Raw genomic sequence first — 20628 nt, forward strand, 5'->3', positions numbered from 1 at the left:
TGACTTTCAAACTTGCCCCTGCACACACTCCTGCACTCCGCACTTCAGGCCCCAAGCCCCTCCTGGCTCTGTGAGCCCCCTGCCAGCCTTCCTACTCTTCCCCCTGCTGGTGCCCTCCCACTTTGCAGGCCCCACCGGCCCGTGGGCCAAGGAAGTCCCTAGGCTGAAGTTCCCTTCGTCTCTTTCAACTTCAGTTTAAAAGAAAATACAAAGCTGGCTCAAACCTCAGTGCCTGCTGCTCTGGAGCCTTTGAATCCACTCCTCCACCGCATGAAAGGAAGGTAACAAAGGTGGCTGGAGAGGAAGTGGCGGCTGGACTGGGGGGGAGGAGAGCTCCCCCTCCTTACCTCCCTGAACTTGCTCCCTGGGCAGCCAGGGGGACTGGCCTGGCTGCTGGGCAGAGCCGCCGCCTCTCTCTGCCCACAGATACATCTCCCCCCACAGCCTGTCACACTGCCTGACGTCCCACTCTTGAGTTAAGCATTGTGCTGCTGCCCAGTGGGTCTCTTTTCAGCAAGCAGCTAGAGTGGCATACAAAGCCTGTAATGCTGCCATTTCACAGAAGAATGAATGTGGAGGGGACTCTCCCACAAACATTTTACAGTCTTTACCTCGTACGCATTCTGGGCTAGATGCCTCCTAGTGTGGACTTTTATTGAAGTATGATCAGTAACCGATCAGCGCCCACTTTGCTGATGGGAAGATCGAGGTTCAGAGAGGAAACTTGCCCTAGGATGTGCGGTGGTGGAGCTGGGATTTGGAGCAAGTCGGCCTGGTTCCTTCCTGGGCATTACCACCTAGCTCCCTTTTCCTGATACTCTCAGCAATCTGAGCCCCGCCCCTCTCCCACCCACCGGTGCCTAGCAACCGACCTTGGGGATGAGGAGGCTCTGAAAGGAGACTGATCACTGGGCTAGAGACCCTCCCCCTCCGAGCTGCAATCAACAATCCCTGCCCAACCCTCACCAGGTATTAATCAATGAGAAAATGAATGGCTCCCACTTCACAGACCTAGTGGGAGGATTCAATAGGATCATGCATGGAAAGAACTTGCCTAGTACTTAATAAGTGCTCAATTAGTGGTATCTATTGATCTTGACTCTGTGCACTTGACTTAAGAACCTACTCTGCGCAAGGCATTTTACAGTGATGCGCTCGCTCGTTGTACCTTCCCACCTAAGAGGTGCCGGTTCTAGCCTCATCCCCATTGTATGGGTGAGAGGTGAAGTCATTTGTCCAGATTCCCAGCCCCAGCCTGTCTGACTCCGAAGCCCGGCTCTCACCTGGATGCCCCTCGAGTCATGTTTCTTTGGTGCCAGGCACCATTCCAGGAGTGTCACAAATAATACACCCACTCCAGCTTCCCGCCATCTCTGTGAGACAAGGGCAAAATTATGATCCCCAGTTTACAGAACGAGGAAATAAAGGCTCAGGGAGGAACAGCGATGGTTCCAAGGTCACAGAGCAAATCCACACTGGGCTAGGGTTCCACCCCCAGACCTTCTGCTTCCCAGCAGCCAACCTGAGCTCCAAGTGTAATGCCAGTGGGTCTGCCTGCCCGTGACCTCCTGCTGAAGCATCCCTTTGGCTTCCTCAGAAACAGAGGATGCCAGTGGGGTCACGGTGGCCCCACCTGCTCCGGGAGAAACAGAGGATGCTGGTGGGGTCATGGTGGCCCCACCTGCATCGGGCGTAACAAACACGAGGTGACAAGAATCAGAGGGGAAATATTTATACACAGTGGCGGAGCTCGGTGAGCACCTTTGAGAAGTCTGCACTCAGTCGGGAGCTGCCGCTGTCATACTGGATTACCTCAAAGACTCCGAAGCCACTTAGTATGCCGGCTCCCCTCTCCCCGAACTTCTGAGTCATCCATTCTGCCCATGCAGACGCTCCTTCCACTGACATTATCTTTAACGTTTTGTAATCATGAAATATTAATGACCGATATTGAATTTAAAGTACAATTTGTGTCTGAATCCTTCGGTGGAAAGGGCAGTTGTAAAGGGACAGTCCTCAAAGAGCTGGGGGTACAGAGTGGAAGGCCAGTGCTGGGTTGGGGGTGCCAGGGGCTGCATCCTGCCCCCTCCTCCAGGGTCGTCTGGCCCTAATCTGGTCTGGAGGGGGCATTCTCTAGTTGCCAGAAACAGCAAAAAGTTAACCAGATTAGCGAGAAGCTTGGCCATCTGGGTCACCCCAGGCCAAATACATCTTACAGCACCCCGGTTTTTTCTGCATACCATGGAGCGTGCGTTATGATTTATATATGCATTTGTGTGAGTATTTAATTAATCTGTTTTCCCCCAGGAAGCTGTACCTTCCATGAGGGTGGGGGCTCATCTGCACCTGCACTATACATATGGGGCCTGGCACTTAGTAGGCGTGTGTAAATATTTACTGAATGAATGGATAAAGTTACTGACCCACCCAGTTAGGAAAGCAGGACGACATGGGGGTGGGGGGGAGAACTGGTGCCAGTTGCACAGTTCTCAGCTGTGTGAGCTTGGTCAGGTCACTCCCCCTCTCATTGCCTTATTTTTCTCATCTCTAAAATGACACTGTGTTCGGTGGCTGTAAAGATCGTAATTTAAAAGATAATAATTTTACCATATCTTTACAATAATAGCAGCTTCTATTTATCTGCGGCTTCCAATGTGCCAGACATCATACTGAACGCTTTCTACATGGCATGTACGTTAGAATCTGTGTATGTGAAGTGCCTAGCATGGTTCCTGACACACGGTGTGAGCTATTCATAGCCAGGGAAAGAATCCGAGGAGAGAATGAATGTCAGAGACGATGGACTCCAGCCCTTACCTTCACCCCCACTCCCACTTCATAGCTGGGAAGACAGCCCAAGGAAGGAAAGCACCCTGGCCACATCCAGCAGTAGGGCCTTATGACTCTCAGTCCAGTGCTCCTTAGGAGGACAATAGGAATGGGGGTGAGGGCTTGCAGTGAGGTGAGAGAGTACTCAGTTGCCACAAGGATAACCCGCCCCCCCATATCTACCCTCAGTTAGTGTTTCCTGAGGGCCTCTCACCACCCAACCCAGGCTGGGTGCTGGGATCTGGTGGTGAACAAGGATTGGCCACTGACCTCAGAGCTCACGGGTGGGCGGGGGAGAGACATGTCAACAATCAATAACAACACAGAGTGGATGGGGACAGTGGGCACGCAGGAGGAGCAGGGAGGGACTTGCCCAACCAGAGGGAAGAAAGCTAAAAATCTTTCCCAGAGGAGGAGACATCTGAGTTGGGTCTCAAAGGCTGAGGAAAGGGGGTTTGGACGCTCTAAGCGGAAAGACCCAGAAGCTCAGCAGTCCACTGGCCATTCTGAGAATAGGGAGACTGAGTGTGGCTGGAGGCTGGGACTGGGGGACGGCTGGAGCAGGCGAGGTGAGGTGAGCATGCAGAAGCTCACTGGGCTTCTACAGGAAGGGCCTTGAATATCCTCTGAGGAGCCAGGCATCTCTCAGAGACAACGGGGAGCCAATACAGGTCTTTAAGCAGAAGAGTGACTTGGTCAGATGTGCGGTCCCAATGTTCACTCGGGCTCATGGTGAACAGAGGGTGCTGGCCTGGAGCAGGAGGACACATAGGAGGCTGTTGGGAAGACCCAGGCTTAGATACGAGCTGGGGGTGTCAGGGCAGAGCAAGGGTGGGCAGGAAAAAGCACCAGGGAAGTGGAGTGTGGTATCGTCTGGGGAAGAGGCTTGGCACAGCCCTGCATGGAAGGGGCTGCTTCGAGAGGCACTGAACTCCCCATCACCAGAGGTGTGTAAATCAGGCCTGGGCTCCTCTTGGTAACTCCCGGAATCCTTTGCCACCTGAGGACCTAACAGATGCTGACCGGAATAAAAGGTTTTGTCATGTCCCTGGAGTCTCCAGAGGACAGCCCAGAACATCAGGACCAGCTCAGCCCTAGGAAGGAAAATTTTCTCCCACCCCACCCCCTTTCTAGAGCCCCTGATTCACCCCAAAGTCCTCCCTTACCTTTTGGAGAACTACACATCCCCCGCCCCCCCCCAACAAGGTCAAAGCCTCCAATCTCCACTGGGTAGATCTCCACTGGGTAGCTCAAGAGATAAAGTCGAGAGAGAGAGAGAGAGAGAGAGAGAGAGAGAGAGAGAGAGAGGTGCTCAAACCTCTTTCTCCTGCTAAAGGTGAGTGAGGACAGGGCAGTGGGTGCAAGGAGTCTACTTTCAACAGCCCTGACACCCCTCTCCTGGAGCACCCCCACTTGCTCACCCAGCCCCCTCCCCGGCCTGCCTGCTTGTCTTGGCCAGCGGGTAATTGGGATGATAAATCTTCCTGCCCAGCTGGCCAGCTCTAATCAGAGCCTGGTGTTTGGATGCAATTTAATTCTCTCATGAGGGGGAGGGGCTGGGGGAGCTTGGGAAGGGGGTCCGGCTCTGCTGCCAACCCCCCACTGAAGTGAGTGGGAAGAAGATGCCTTCTAGATGCTCCCCCAAGCTCTGTCCCTCCCCGCACCCTCCTTCCTTCCCCCCTCCATTCCCTGCCAGTCCCTCTCTCCTTCCCCCACTTCTCCCACTCTTGAAACCTCCCTTGCCCCTCCTTCTCCCTGGGCTTCTCTCTCTCTCTCTCTCTCTCTCTCTCTCTCTCTCTCTCTCTCTCTCTCCATTTGTTTTACTGATGAGAAAACCTTAGTCCAAAGAGAGGCAGGAACAGGGTCACAGCTTGACTCCTTCCCAGATGGAGGGGCCCTGGAGGGGGTGCGAGTCTCACAACCAGTCCATCCCAGGAGGTCTTGGTCTCTTCCTGGAGCCTCCCCAGTATCCCAGCATAGTCACGGATGCCATGGACAATGACATCCATTCATTCAACCATCTTTTAAGCAGCACCTACTATGTACCACCACAGAGCAGTAAACAAAATAGAAATCCTGCTTTCTTTCTAGTGGGGGAGACAGGTGATGAGCAAGTAAGTACAAATATAGGGGGTTAGGAAGTGTCACGGAGAGAAAGTAGGGAAGGCTGGGATGGCAGGGGGCACATTTAAAGAAGTCATCAGGGGAGGTCTCTCTGAGAAGGCATCTGGGCACAGATCTGAAGGAGAGAACAGAGCAAAACTCGGAGCAGAACTGAAGAGAGGGGTGAGGGTCAAGGCCAGGGAGAGGACTGGAAGCCTGCAGCCATGTAGGACTTGGGCTTATATTCTGATGGCCCAGAACTAAGGCAATCAGGGAAAGCTTCCAAGAGGAAGCAGAGACATTTGTTTAGGACATGGGGCAAGTGGGACTCCAACAGCTAAAGATGGCAAGAAAGGCAGTACCATCTGATGATTAGAAACTGCCCCTTTGGAACCAGAGCCAGGCACAAGTCCCAGATTGATCGTTCGTCCCCAACGAGACCTTGGGCAAGTTCCCTACCTCTCTGAACGGTTTCCTCCTCAGTAAAATGTCAATAGCACTCGTCTCTACCTCCCACCATGGCTGACAGGGTGAAAAGGGGCAGTGCAGACCCTGGCCCACAGCACATGCTCTGTGTGTGTTTGCTGCTGTCTTTCTGGGAAGGAGCACATTCCTAGGAGGACCCTTAACAGAGTCACCAGGCCAGCCCCATGTCCTTGTCCCTTCCCAGTAGCCCCCAGCCATCCAAACCCAGTTTGGTTCAGATTCTAGGTGTGTACTTGCTGAGGGCTGGGGTCTTCCTTGGAAGGGATCCAAAGTCTCATTATCTACAGCCTTCTGTGCTCCTCCGGGGTGTCTGCACATGCTGTTCCCATTCCCTGGGGCACACTTTCCCTCCCATCCCCTTCACCTGCTTACTTCCTAGTTGGATCTCAGCCTAAAGGGCACTTTTTCCAGGGAAAACATCCCTGCACCCACCCGCTCCTGAACCTTTATCTCTTAGCTCTTATCAGTCTGGAGTACTGTCTGTCCCTGCCACTAGACTGAGAGACCATGTTGATCTTGTTCATTGTAATGTCCTTGGCATAAAGGAGGTACTCAATTCATAATTGTCAGCAAAACCCAGAAGTCTCAGCTCCAAACGGCTCAGTCTGATCCCATCCGTTATACATCAGGGACTTCTCCAAGGCTCAGAGAGGGTAGGAGACCTGTCCACAGTGCACAGCAGTTCTCCTGCCCCCATCCCAGTCTCTTCCTGAGGCACCTACTGAATGGCCCAGCCTCCTCAGCCCCACAGGCCCCCAGGGCTTCACCTGCCACCTTCCCCGATTCCTAGTGAGTTAGCTCAGAGAGGGAGCACCAGGCTGGAGCACACTTAATTTTCATCTAGGAACCAGTTAAGGCTGCAGGCCTGCTCAGCTCCGGGCTGTCAATCAGCCTTCCTCAAGGCTGCATCAATTAGTTTAAAAATATTGAATGCAATTTTGCCTGACACAACATATTGCAGCTACTGCAAAATATAATTTATTTTAGAAGAAGAAATAATTAAACTAATTTGCATGTCAGTCAGCTGAACTGAGATGCCAAGAGGGGGGTTGGGACCCATGAAGGACCCAGCCCCCTGGGGGAGGGCACCCGCTGCTGGGCGTTGGGGGAGTCAGCTTGGACCTGGGTCTGAGCAGTAGTCGGTACTGGATGGACAGATATCCAGGGGGCAGAAGGGCCTACTGGCCTTGGATCTAGACCAAAGCAATGGCCTTAGAGGCAGGAGAACCAGGAGCCAACCTAGCTCTATGCTGACTTGCCTGTGGCTCTGGGCAAGGCCCTGGCCCTCTCTGGGCCTCGGTTTTCTCATTTATGAAATGGGTTTAACAAGGCCTCCTTTACGGGTTGCTTTGAGGATCAAATGAGGTCATAGATAAGAAAGTTTGTTATCTGTTGAAAAGTCCTGCACAGAAGTGAAGATTAATTAATTGATGGATTCTTTGTTTACTCCCAGAAACATGTCAGGTGGTAAAATTATGAATTAATTATTAGCAATGATCACAAATGCTGCTAAGTGTGATCAGGAGGGGTTTAGAGGAAGTCCACCAGAACTAAGATAACAGGTTGGACTCCCTCACCTGTTAGTCCCCCTGGAGCAGTGGTTGACAACCCTTGCCACACATTAGATTCCTACAGCCATTTAAAAACCTCAGCTTGGGCATCATTGTGTTTAAAAGGCTTCCCCAGCGATTGTAATATATAGCCAGGCTGGAGCTGCTGTGATGTCATGGGCACACAGGCTCTGGGGGTTCTAGGCCAGCCGTAAATTCAGGGGTCCCTGGGATCAGTTCTGCAAGTGAGCACTTGGCTCACCCTTCACTACTCACTCAGCTGCCCCACCTCTGAGACCTGGGATCCACAGCTACACCAAAAGGTTCAGGGCTTTCCCAAGAGGTGACCTGTGACATTTTATTTTATTTTTTTTAATTTTTTTAATTTTTTAAATTTTTATTTATTTATGATAGTCACACACAGAGAGAGAGAGAGAGGCAGAGGGAGAAGCAGGCTCCATGTACCGGGAGCCCGACGTGGGATTCGATCCCGGGTCTCCAGGATCGCGCCCTGGGCCAAAGGCAGGCGCTAAACCGCCGCGCCACCCAGGGATCCCTGACCTGTGACATTTTAAAAGAGGAGGTAGGGTGGCACCTGGGTAGCTCAGTCAGTTAAGCATCCGATTCTTGGTTTCAGCTCCGGTCATGATCTCCGGGTTGTGAAGTCGACCCCCACGTTAGATTCTGCACTGGGTGGGGAGCCTGCTTAAGATCCTCTCTCCCACTCCCTCTGCTCCTTCCCTCTAAAAATAAGAAATAAAATAATGAAAGAGGAGGCAGGACAACAACAAAAAGGTAATTATGTGAGGTGAAGGATGTGTTAAGTAACCTTATTGTGGAAAACATTTCACAATATGTGTCTAAAATCATCACATTGTGAATCCTAAATTTACACAATGTTGTCAATTCTATCTCAATAAAGCTAGAAATTAAAAAAAAAAAGGAGGCAGAAGAGGCCCAGCAGATCGTAAAGGAATGGCTCAACTGTGGGGGTCTCACCAGGAGTGGACCCAGCCCCCCAAGAGTGTCTCAGCCTCGGAGGAGCTGGCCCTGCTCTGGGGTCGCCCTTCTGCATGCCACACAGGCCCCTGTGCCCCTCCCTCTGCTCAGCAATTAAAGAGGTGCCTGGTCCTGGCAGCGGGCCTCACCCTCCCCACCCCCCTCCTCCCAAATGCACCCACCTTCTGCCTGTTTGAGTTCTCCGGCAACACGCTCTTAAAAATAACGGCTTGCCCGGCATTCCCAGTCACGACTCCAATCTCCCGCCCTCAGAAAAGCCCCCTCTAATCACTGAAGCAGCAGATCTGGGTGAGCTGAGAAGATAAGGTGCCCCCGGCTAAGGGGAGCTCCAGAGAGGGGTCGAGGTCTGTGTTAATTAAGGACTCGCCCCCCTCTTTCCCTGACCCCCGGAGGTGGCTGCACCTGCCTCCCCATCCCATTTCTCTTTATCAACACAGGAGCAGCTGCAGTCAGCCCGCAGTGGCCTGAGTTCAGAGAAAGAGGCGGCCGACCAGCCCCACTCCCCCCAGAACTCATAGGGTTCCTGGCTGCTTGGAAGCTCCCAGGCTGAGCCCTAAAGAGGCCCCTGCCAGCGGGGCTAGAGACCCAGTTGCCAGCTGACTAGTTCTTTCAAGTTTCTCATGCTTTGTTTCTCTTCTGCAATGTGTGGATATAAATTGAACCAAAGCACAGGATTTCCACATGGATACCTGAAATGATGGTTGTGGGGATGCTCCAGGTGCGTTCTGTGCACACGGTGGTGATGGGATGTTGAAGATGAGATGCTGGTTGATGGCAGTGGTGATGACAGTGTCGCTAGAGGTGGGAGTAGGGGTGCCAATGTGATGGTTTATGTTTTTGATGGGGGTAACTGTAGAAAGGGTGGGGCTGGTAATGGTGATGGTGGTGGAGATAGTGATCGCATGGATGGTGATGATGGTGGTGGTAAGGGCGCTGATAGTTATGGCCTTGGTGTTTGTGATCATAGAGATGAGGTGATGGTGCCTTGGATAAGGTGGTGGTGATGCACTCAATCTGATGGTGATGTTCATGATGGTAATGGTCTAATGGTGAAGCTAACAGGTTGGTGACAGTGAGAGTGGTAAAGTTGGTGATGGCGGTACTGGTAATTATGTTGGTAGAGGTGCAAGGTTAATGTTAATGAGGGTAGTGGTTAGAGTACTGGTGACAGTGATGGTGAAAGTAGCAGTGGTAGGGATGGTGGTGATGATGGTGTTCGGTGGCACTGCGGATTATAGTGGTGGAGGTTGTGATGGTGATGGTGATAGTGACACTAGCAGTGATGATGACAGTAATGAGCTAATGGTGGTGATGGTGACAGCAGTGGTGGTGGTGACCTATTCATGACCAATGTCCTCAGTCCTGATCCTATTACCTGCTGGATCAATCCACAGATCTCTCAGTGTGACCCCACTGCCTCATCTTGTCCTCCTGGCAGATGGGGGGTTGTCTCGATCTCACACTTGATACCTCTCACCCTGCTCCTGTGCTCTCACTGCAGACAATCATGCCCAGCTCTCCCGGGCATCCCTCAGGATCCGAATCCTGGATGTGAACGACAATCCCCCAGAGCTGGCCACCCCCTACGAGGCAGCTGTGTGTGAGGACGCCAAGCCAGGACAGGTACATGAAGGAGCTGGGGACTGGGATTGTTGCCAGGACTGGCCAGGACACCCTCTACCTGGGTTTAGAGTGGGCTCGGCCTCACATCAGCTCCCTGCTCTGTCCTCACCCTTTAGCTTATCCAGACCATCAGCGTCGTGGACAGAGACGAGCCTCAGGGTGGGCACCGTTTCTATTTCCGCCTGGTGCCTGAAGCTCCCAGCAACCCTCACTTCTCCCTGCTTGACATCCAAGGTGAGTTTTCTCTGAACCACCAAACCTAGGAGGCACGGAGGGAGGGCCTCGCCTCCCTTCCCCTTCCCACATTACAGGTGGAGAGACCAGGCACCCCCAGAGGGTCAGCGTTGGGCTCAAGATCAAACAGAAAATCAAGCTAAAGTTGCTCCCTAGCCCACTGGCCAAACTCTGAAGAACAGGCCGGGGGCGGGTTGGCAGAGTGGGGAGGGGTCGCCCCAAGAGAAGAGAATGGAAAGATACAGAGAAAGAACAGATGAGGAGTGGGTGGGCCAGAGTCCTGGATGGAAAGAGCCCCTGGTCTAACTGAAGATTGAAATAAGCCACGTGCACACACTCCCACCCTTCAATTTAAAAAGTGCTGTATCCCACTCATGTTTCCCTTTGCGTCCTCACAGCCGCCCTGGGAGGTGGTTTTCTTGCCCCTCCCCCTATTTTGCCTGTGATAAAACAGAGACTTTAAGAGAAAAGGGACCCACCCAGGGCCATACAGGGAGTCCCTGTCTCCGATCCAGCGTGCTTCCTGCTTTAGCTCATTTGCCACCTTGAAAGTGACCACCCTGCCCAGCCTTACTGATCCGGCTGTATGCCCCTGCAAGTTCCTCAAGAAGCCCAAGTCTGACCCTTTGAGGACTGAACTGGAGGTGGGGGTGGGGGAGTGGTCAGTGGACTGGGCGTGAAGGGCCTGGATCCCAGCCCAGGCTCAGCTGGGGACTCTCTGTGCAATGCTGGCAAGATTTGCACTTCCTAAGCCTCTGTTTTGTCATCTGTAAATTGGGGCTGAAAGTGCCTAGCCACCTTGCTAGGGAGCCCCAGCAAGATGAGGGCTGCTGGAGTATATTATTAGTACCTAGAACATGTAGTTTCCTGTATTTAGCAATTATTTATTGAAACATAGTGCCCAAAATGCAGTGGCAAAAAAGCCAATATCCCTGTCCTCGTGGAGGTGACATTCTGGTGAGGGGAGGTAGAGATTAAACAAGTGATAATATGTTGGGGATGCTAAGTGGCTGGAGGATGAATAATGCAATTTCCACAGGAGTCTGGACTTGGTTTTGTTTTTTGGTTTTTTTTTTTATTTATTTATTTATGATAGTCACACAGGGAGAGAGAGAGAGAGAGGCAGAGACACAGGCATAGGCAGAGGGAGAAGCAGGCTCCATGCACTGGGAGCTCGACGTGGGACTCGATCCCGGGTCTCCAGGATCGCGCCCTGGGCCAAAGGCAGGCGCCAAACCGCTGCGCCACCCAGGGATCCCTGGACTTGGTTTTGTTCAGTGCTGGGCCATGGGTGCCTACAGCAGTGCCTGGCACATAGTGGGTATTAAACAAAACACGGGAAAGTAAAGCAGAGTAAGAGTAGGAGCTTTTTAAAATAAGAGGGTCTGGGAAACGCTCTCTGAAGGAATCAATAGTGAGTACTAATGTAAAGGAATTTAGGAAGTCAGCCATGCTGATAACTGGATAAAGACTGATCCAGGTGGAGTGAACAGCAAGTGCAAAGGCCCTGAGGTGAGAGCAGGGCTGGGATGTTCAAGGAACAGAAGGCCTGCCTGGCTGGAGTGAGTGGATGCCAGGACTAGGAGATCAGGTCACGTTGGTCCTTTCTGACCCTGGAACAGGTCTGGGATCACCCCCAATGCCTTTACAACCCTTCCCTCTAAAAGGAGGGACCTCAGTGGCCTGTGAAGCCAGATTCTCTGTATTTCCAAGAGTCATACTAAAAATATTTCACAACCAGTGCAGTTCAGATAACCAACCGAAAAGGACACTGACCAGAAATAACCTGGAGCAGGACCCTGGAGCCCTACTGTACCACCTTAGTGGCTTGATTGCGTCAAAGTTAGGGGTGGGCATGGGGGAAAGACAGAGACGGCAGGGGGACTTGGGGCATGCAGAGTCAGAGCTGTTGAAACCTTTTTGGAAGTATTTCAGTATTTTAACAACTGGTAGTGCCTTGCCTGCTCGTTATTCCAGCGGTATCCTGAGTTGGCCCCAGGAGACACAAATAGCCCTGGCTTGACCTCGCCAAGTTCACAAGTCTTTCCAATCCAAGGAGCCTGAAGTTCTTTCCCAACTGCCCCTCTTTGACGGGGAGCCGCCAAACGCTCCCATCCAGTGTGACCACCTGGTGCAAGCTCCAGGAGCAAGAGTGGCAGCCGTATGCTGAGCTCAGCACAGCCGTGGAAGGGCTCCTCCACTGGCTCTCTAGCCCCTTCCCACGGCCTGCCAAGCCCCCTCCTCCTCACCATATAAATATCCTGGGTGACAAACAGCTACCCCAACCCATCTGTTTCTTTGTACACATTTGTAGCCAGTTTGGAAACGTGATTTATAAATATTGCTTTTGCAGCCAGGGATTGACACTGATGTATGTCAGGCCAGATGGATGGGTACAATGCTGGGCGCAGGATCCTGCCTGGATGGGTGGGGTAAGGGTCTGGAGTGACCAGCGGCTTCCCCAGGTGAAGCCAGCCGCTGCCGAGGAAGGCAATTCAGGAAGTTCAGGGTTGATGCCCAGGGATTCCCTTTTGTCGGGTGGAGGAGTGGCAGGGACCAGAGCTCTCAGAACATATGGCTCCATGGCCAAAGACAGCAACCCTGAGAAACAAACATCTCCTCTCCTCTCCCCTGTTCTTGCTTAGGAATTTGAGGCTGAGCCAGAACCAGCTACTCGTTTTTCAAATCTGTCTACTTCTCTATGCCTCTACTACCACTATCCTCTCACACCTAAAACACATAATATCTTCCTAACTGATCTTCCATGTCCACTCTTGTGTTTTAGATTAGAAACTCCCTTGCCTAGAGTGTAGGCTTAGCAAAGGCAGGGGCCATGTCTGTCTTGTTCGTTGCTATCTCCTCAGGGCCTAGGATAGTCCTGACATAGAGAGGGTGCTCAATTAGTATTTGCTGTGGAATGAATGGATGGCATGTCGCTCAGTCTCTTCTTTTCTTTTCTTTTTTTTTTTTATTTATTTTATGATAGTCACAGAGAGAGAGAGAGAGAGAGAGGCAGAGACACAGGCAGAGGGAGAAGCAGGCTCCATGCACCAGGAGCCCGATGTGGGATTCGATCCTGGGTCTCCAGGATCGTGCCCTGGGCCAAAGGCAGGCGCCAAACCGCTGCGCCACCCAGGGATCCCCAGTCTCTTCTTTTCTTAAAACCCACCAATCAATGGCCTCTCGTTAAGAAAATAACCCTAATTCCTGACTATGGCCTCTAAGACTTTCCATGATGAGCCCCTGACCCCCACCCCCAGCTTGACCTTGACTCACTCTAGCTATCACCTTCGTCCCTCCAGTCACAAAGGACTGCTTTAGTTCCTTGAGAAAATTATGCTTCTTCCAATCTCAAGGCCTTTGCATAGGGTGCCCCCTTTCCTGGAACTCACCACTTGGGTCTCAGCAATAATATGACTTCTTTCAAGAAAATCTCCCCTTACCTCTCAGACTACTTAAGTAGAGTCATCTGTTAGGTGCTCTTCCTGTACTTTTCCTTCTTAGCACTCACCCTATGGTTTGTAATTATAGACTAAATTGTGGGTTTATTCAATTAACATTTGTCGCTCACATTAGAATATAAGTTCATATCCAGGACTGTGATTGGTTTAGCTCTCCATTGTTTTCTCCCAGGGACTAGGACATAGTAATTACTCAATAAAGACTTATTGGATGGATAAATGATGGACGGATGATGGATAGGTGGGTGGGTGGATGGATGGATGGATGGATGGATGATGGGTGAATGGATGGGTGGAAGATGGATGGGGGGTGGATGATGGATGGTGGATGGATGGATGGATGGTTGAATTGATGGATGATGGATGGATAGATGGGTGAATGGAGGACAGATGGATGGGTGGATGGAGGATGGATGTGTGGATGGATGATGGATAAATGGATGGATGATGGATGTATAGATGGATGGGGGGATGGAAGATAGATGGATAAATGGATGGGTGGATGGAGGATGGATGGATGGGTGAGTGTAGGATGGATGGATGGATAGGTGGGTGGATAGAGGATAGATGGATTTGTGGGTGGAAGATGGATGGATAGATGGATGGGTGGATGGAGGATGGATGGATGGATAGAGGATGGATGGATGGGTAGATAGGTGGATGGATGGATGGATGGGTGGATGGAGGATGGATGGATAGATGGGTGATTTGATGGGTGGATGGGAAAGATAGCTATGTCACCAATTCACTGGATAAATTCAGACAAATCACTTCTTTCTGAACCTCAACTTCCACGTGCATAAAATGTAAATAATGCCATAACTCTCAGTGGTTGGGACAATTAAACATTACTATCTATTTAAAACATCCACACAGTCCTTGATACATCAAAAGCATGCGGTCAATGCAGAGGAGCCCCACATCATTCCCTTGTTCTTATCTTGCTCTCAACTTCATTCCTCCCCTCGGGAAGGCAGATATTTTCACAGCTCCGGTTGATATCCCCTTTGATAGGCCAGCTGCAGTTGAAGCCAGAGCTTGAGAAACTGACCCGGGGACCACCAGTTACCCCAAAAGTTGTGGTTCATTCAAGTGCCAGTCTTTAAATCTGGCTCAGTGCCAGGACAGAGACAGGCACACGCTAACCTAACACAATGTGACAAGTGCTTTAACAGAAGTGTGCATGGCACCTGCATAGTCAGAGCAGGGAGGGGGAGCCATAAATCCTTCCTTCCCAGGGAAGCGGAGAAAGGAGGCCACAGAAAGGAGATGACATTTAGCTGGAGCATGACAGATGAGGAATTTGCTCAGGTAAGAAGGTGGAAAGGGTGTTCCAGCTAGCAACGGACATGGCGAGTAGAAGCAGGGCAGTCTTCACAGAGACCAGGCCAGTGGTGCAGCACAGGGACCATGGGGGTAGGGCATGGACAAAAAGAATAGCCAGGACTTATGGAGAATTTCTATGTGCTGGGACTGATTCTAAGGGCTATGCATGAATTTCACCACATAATCCTCACACGTATGTGCTACGATTTGCCTCAGTTATAGATGAGAAAACTGAGGTCCGGAGAAGCTAAGTGAGGTCCCAAGCTAGTAAATGATAGACTCGGCATTATTTTCTAAATATTTTAATGGAAATTTTCTTTTTCTTTTTTTTTAATGGAAATTTTCAAATGTGTGTGAAAGTAGATAGAATAATGTCACAAAACCTCATGATACCATCACATGAGCTAAAACCCAGGAGCAGTCTTGTTTGAGCTGGACCTCTAGTTCACTACACAGGTGTGTTCAAGGTCACAAGTCAGCTCTTTCCTCCTGCATCGCGTCCATGATTGGGGGAAGCCAGGACTAAGGAATGAATTGGAGTAACTGAGACCCCAGAGCTGGGGAGGGGACCCAGAATGCCAAAGCGGGAGGTCAGAGAGACTAGCCGGAAGGAAGGCTGTGAGGGCAGGAGAAGGACTCCGGAGGGAAGCCGGGGCTCCCCACAGGGAGGCAGGGCCCCTTGTGTGGAGCTGGCTGTGAAGTGTGGGGGCAGCAGCCAGCCGGGCCCCGAGTCTGTGCCACCACATTGACAGCCATCAAAATGGTGGAGATTCAGGGATGGCCTGACCTATACAAGAGAGGCAGGAAGGGCAGGGGAAGTGGGCACCGCCTAGCACATAAACCCATGCCCTGAGACCAGAGTCCCACTGAGGCCTGCCTGGCATTCCCAGCAACTGGCTGAAGTGGTGTAATGAGCATGACTTGTGTTAGTTCACTGTCCTCTCTGGTCACACGTGTAGGAAGAAGACCCTGGTGCGCCAGGGTCCCCTCATCAGGCCCCAGGGACTATGCCCTCAGCCCTCCAGGCTCAGTCTCTTAAGAAAGCTCCCTCCGCCAGAGCCAGGTGCCAGAGAAGACATTCTCAGTCAGGACACAGTAAGCCACAACCCAAGGACCCCAGGACCCCAGGGTCAGGGAACACTGGGTGGCTGGGGTGGAAGAAAAACAGGCTGTTGAGATGTATGAGGGAAAAAATTAACATAGCCCCAGACAGGACCTTGGCCCAGCTGGGGACGGAATCTTGAAAAAGCTGGGGACAGGACCTTGGCGCAGCTGGGGACAAAACCTTGGAATAGCTGAAAACAGAATCTTGAGACAGCTGGGAGTAGAATCTCGTGACAGCTAAGGACGGAACGATGGGCTACATGGCTGGGAACAGGATCGTCAGGCAGCTGGGGGCAGAATTTGGGGAGATCGAGGTGTAGATCCACGGGTCCCCTGGGAGGCAGGAGCTTGGGGCAGAGGGAGACAAATCCCGAGGTGGCTTCAGGAGGTGGCCAGGCCAGGGGAGGCTGACCCGGGACCCCAAGTCACACGCCACTCCCTTTTTTCCGGAGCAGACAACACGGCAGCGGTGCACACTCAGCACTTGGGCTTCAACCGGCAGGAGCAGGACGTGTTCTTCTTGCCCATCCTGGTGGTGGACAGCGGGCCGCCCACGCTGAGCAGCACGGGCACGCTCACCATCCGCATCTGTGGCTGTGACAGCTCCGGCGCCATCCAGTCCTGCAACACCACAGCCTTTGTCATGGCTGCTTCCCTCAGCCCCGGCGCCCTCATCGCCCTCTTGGTCTGTGTCCTCATCCTGGTTGGTGAGTCCACCCAGAGCCCCACCCCTGCTTCTCTGGCCTCCACCCCAGGGCCCTGGGTTTGCTTCCTAGTAACCCCCTGCCCCCGGGTCTCAGCTTCCCTCTCTCACAAGGAAGGGTGGCCCCAATGATGTCCAAGCCCCAAGGTGCAGTTCCTGTGACAAGTCTTCTAAGGACGGAGCAGCCCCACCACCAACTCCACAAAGTGTCAACCCCTACCTGAAACTATTTGCATGCCGGCCATCCTCTCTACACAGCCCAAACTCTCCCCAATTTTTAAAAATAAGCATATTATTAAAAATTCTCTCATGTCCACGGTCCTTTTTATTATCTATGTAGGACTTTTAGTAAAATCCTTTTAGTAAAAAGGGGCTGTTGTGAACCTCACAACCATGTGGCCGGGTGTATCATCCCCATTTTCCAGAGGAATAAAGTGAGGCTCGCAGGTTAAGTGGCTTGCATAAGGGTACATAGTGTTCTGACTTGAAATCAGGGCTCCTCACCTTGTGTTCCCTTTAACTACGCCACCTGCTATGAAGCTCAACTGGGCAAAACCCAAGGAGAGCTGGGGCAAAAATCTTAAGACTTTTGAAGAGACGAAATCTACTCTGGTAGCAATCCCAGCAGCATCCAGTTGAGCCTACAAAGCGTCACCAGTGAAGAGGTCAAGTTCTAGATGCTGAGCTGGATTCCAGTGACCATAATGCCACCTCCCACTGCCTCACCTCAGCTCCAACTGCCGGACTTCAGCAACCAGCCAGAGCTCCAAGAACCCAAGTGTGGTCCAGATCGTGGCTAACAGCTCTGCTCTGTTCCCTGGGAGATGTCAGCCGCCTGCCCGCTGCCGCTGGTGCGGTGGCCGCTACCCACCCCACCGAGAACCTGCCAGTGTTGCGGCACCTCCTCGGGTCCCTGCGGTGGCCCTGGGCAGGCAGGCTCCTCCTGGCTGGGAGGCCCCAGCCCCCCTTCTCTCCCCTCCCCAGCCCATGGCTCAGAAACCCTTTTTCCAGAGGGTGCACTTTACAGCGGTTTCATTTTCCGAGGCAGTGCAAACAAATTTCTGCCTAATTGCCCACAAACGAAGAAAGTGCACATCAGTGCTCTAAAGGTGACGGGCGGAATCGCTGATCAGGCCTGGCACATCTGTTGCCCGCCGCCCCGCACTCCCCACCATCTGCTCTCTCGGGCATCCCCCTCCACAGCTCCCAGCCTCCATTCCGAAAGCTGTCCATCCATCTTTCCCACTTCTCTCCTGACACCTTCCCTCCCTCCCGACCTGTTCCCAGGCCCCACCCACTTCCCTGTCATGTGCCACCTTGTTAGGTCACCGGCTGGAACCCCGCCCCTTGGCCCCAGCAGCTGGCTCTGGCCACTGGCCCCGCCAGAGAGGTTAGGAGCAGCGAGAAGAATCCCGTGCCTGGCATGGTACCCAGCACGTGTCTCTCCATCCACCCACTCACCTACCCATTTAATTCTCTCAATGGTTCATCAGCTCCTTATTTATCCATCCAGCGAGTCCCCTCCATGTACTAGACTATTGCAGGCACTGGGATCCATCCATGAAAAGAAAAAAAAAGAAAAGAAAAAAAACCACAAAAGCCCTGAGTAACTGGAAAGTTGGGGCTGCCATCACAGACACGGAGGAGACTGAGGGCAGGGAAGGGGGAAGGTTATTTCAAGTGCTAAGTGTGAGATTCTCTTGGTCGGCCCAGAGGACCTACTGAGGAGCAAGCTGGACGTACAGGTAGATTTATAGGGAGAAGTAAGTCCGAGTGGGAGGCTAGGATGTGGGAGCGGTCAGCCTCAAAATGGACCACAAGAGAGCACCCACCGAGGGGTGTGGATACGGGGCCAAGGACCCCATCCAGAGACATCTGATTTTAAGGGGTCAGACAGGCAAGGGGAGGTCTGCTTAGAAGGCGGAGAATGAGTGATCAGTGTAGTGGGAGGAGGAGAGAACGTGGAGTCCTGCAAGTCAAGTGCAGAAAGCACAAGAAGGAGCGATCCTCTCCTTCTTCATCCTTACACTCACTACATCTCCATCCACCTCTTCAGTCAGTCATTCGCTCAACAACATGCTTCAAGGGCTTACTGCCTGCCAGGCACCAAGCTAGGGGCACACGCCCTGGGGCCCCAAGGAGAGTTTAGAGTGTGTGTTTGGGGGTGGGGGAAGCTGTGGTTCTCAAACCTGAGTGCCTGGGCCTCACTTGGAGGCTTCATCAAGACAGCCTGCCAGTAAGATCTAGGACAGGATCCGAGAAGTCACATTTCTAGCAAGTTCCCAGGAGATGCTCCTGCTGCTGCTGGTCCAGCAACTGCACTCTGAGAACCCGAGAGACAGAGGGAGGGACTCCTCACCAGGGGAGCTTGGAGGTGAAGGCTCGGAACCTGGCCTGGAGCTCTCAGGGTGGGGGCTTTTGCAGAGGACATCTTGACCTGAGACTCAAGGGGTCTCAAATGCAGGTGCTCGGGACTTCTGGAATAGACAGAGGAGGGTAAGGCGGAAAGAGAGGTCAGGTTGAAAACATCTTTCATTCCCCTGCCCCATCTGCCCCTCAGCTGCCCCCTTTACACACACACACCCCGGGCCCCCAGGAACCTAGAGACCTCTCAGGTTGGATCTCTTCATAGAGTTGAGGATGGAGACCTCAGAGGTTGGATCCAGCCCCCCACACCCATTGAAATCTCTTAACACTGCCATCTGTGCCACCAGCCCAGCCTGGTGATGCAGCCTCGATTTGCACACCTCCCGAGATGGGTAGCTCACTACCTACCCATATAGCCAGTACAGTTCTGACTGTAAGAAGCGTCTTCTTGCACAGAAATCTAGGAAATTCGCACCAGCGGGTAGGCTGGGCCCGCTCCACTGTGTGTGAGGGATGGTGGTGGTGGAGGGGGGGGGTCCCCGGAATGCCCCGGGGCCCGGCCCTCACGTGCCCCTTCTGTCTCCCGCGCAGTGCTGGTGCTGCTGATCCTCACCCTCAGGCGCCACCACAAGAGCCACCTGAGCTCGGACGAGGACGAGGACATGCGGGACAATGTCATCAAATACAACGACGAGGGCGGCGGCGAGCAGGACACGGAGGCCTACGACATGTCGGCGCTGCGGAGCCTCTACGACTTGGGCGGCGAGCTCAAGGGCGGCGACGGCGGCGGGGGCGGGGGCGCGGGCGCGGGGCGGGGGCGCGGGCACCCCCCCGCAGGCCCACCTGCCGTCCGAGCGCCACTCGCTCCCGCAGGGGCCGCCGAGCCCCGAGCCAGACTTCTCGGTGTTCAGGGACTTCATCAGCCGCAAGGTGGCGCTGGCGGACGGGGACCTGTCGGTGCCGCCCTACGACGCCTTCCAGACCTACGCCTTCGAGGGCGCGGACTCGCCGGCCGCCTCGCTCAGCTCGCTGCACAGCGGCTCGTCGGGCTCCGAGCAGGACTTCGCCTATCTCAGCGGCTGGGGCCCGCGCTTCCGGCCCCTGGCCGCGCTCTACGCCGGCCACCGCGCGGACGACGAGGCCGCGGCCTCCTAGCCCCTCCACGCCCCCGCCCGGCCCCGGGGCGCGCCGCCCCACCCAGGGGCCCCAGGACGGAGCACTTCCCCGGCTCGCCCCCTTCCCTAGCCCCCCCACCCTCCCAGGGCGGCCGGACGGGAGCGGGGACTTGGGAGACGGACTCCTGGACGCCCCGCCCGGGGGGAGGGGTGGGGAGGGGAGGGGGTGCAGCTGTTGCCCAGACGTGCGGGGGGGGGTTACCACCATCGTCATTAAAACTGCAGCGAGACAGGGCACTGTGTGGCTCTGGGGTTAGAAGGGGAGATGGGGCGGGTTACTCACTCCTGGCTGGGAGGGGGAACCCCGGAGGGAGGATGCTGCGGAGGTGCCCCCCCTCCCGGGTCTCCCCCATCGGAGTCAAGAGAGAAGGAGGGCTGTTCATTTACTAAGCGCCTACTGTGTGCTGGGACACTGTACAGAGACCATCTTAGTCGTCGCGGAAAACATGAGGTGGGACCCTGCAGGTAACAGATGGAGAAGGCCACCCAGAGAAGTGGCTGTGGCCTGTCCAAGGACACCTAGCCAGAACGACGGCGCCTCTGGCACTGACTTCCAGGCTGCCTGGCCTTGGGCAAGTTACCTCACTTCTCTGGGCCTCAGTTCCCTCGTGTGTCACATGAGGCTAATAACAGAACCTACCTCGATG

At 53.5% G+C, this 20628-nt stretch overlaps 1 protein-coding gene across 1 annotated transcript in view; it reads left to right on the top strand.

Annotated features, from left to right (window-relative positions):
- The window catches only part of CDH22 (cadherin 22), a 67606-nt gene extending 47526 nt beyond the window's left edge, over positions 1 to 20080 (top strand). The window contains 5 exon segments of the mRNA XM_055303459.1: positions 9490 to 9611; positions 9728 to 9845; positions 16192 to 16443; positions 19398 to 19614; positions 19616 to 20080. Of these exon segments, the coding sequence (XP_055159434.1) occupies positions 9490 to 9611; positions 9728 to 9845; positions 16192 to 16443; positions 19398 to 19614; positions 19616 to 19961 (1055 nt within the window). The 3' untranslated portion in view covers positions 19962 to 20080.
- The last annotated feature ends 548 nt before the right edge of the window (positions 20081 to 20628 follow it).

Source organism: Nyctereutes procyonoides, unplaced genomic scaffold (genome assembly GCF_905146905.1).
Source record: "Nyctereutes procyonoides isolate TBG_1078 unplaced genomic scaffold, NYPRO_anot_genome, whole genome shotgun sequence".
In the NCBI taxonomy this organism is placed as follows: domain Eukaryota; kingdom Metazoa; phylum Chordata; class Mammalia; order Carnivora; family Canidae; genus Nyctereutes; species Nyctereutes procyonoides.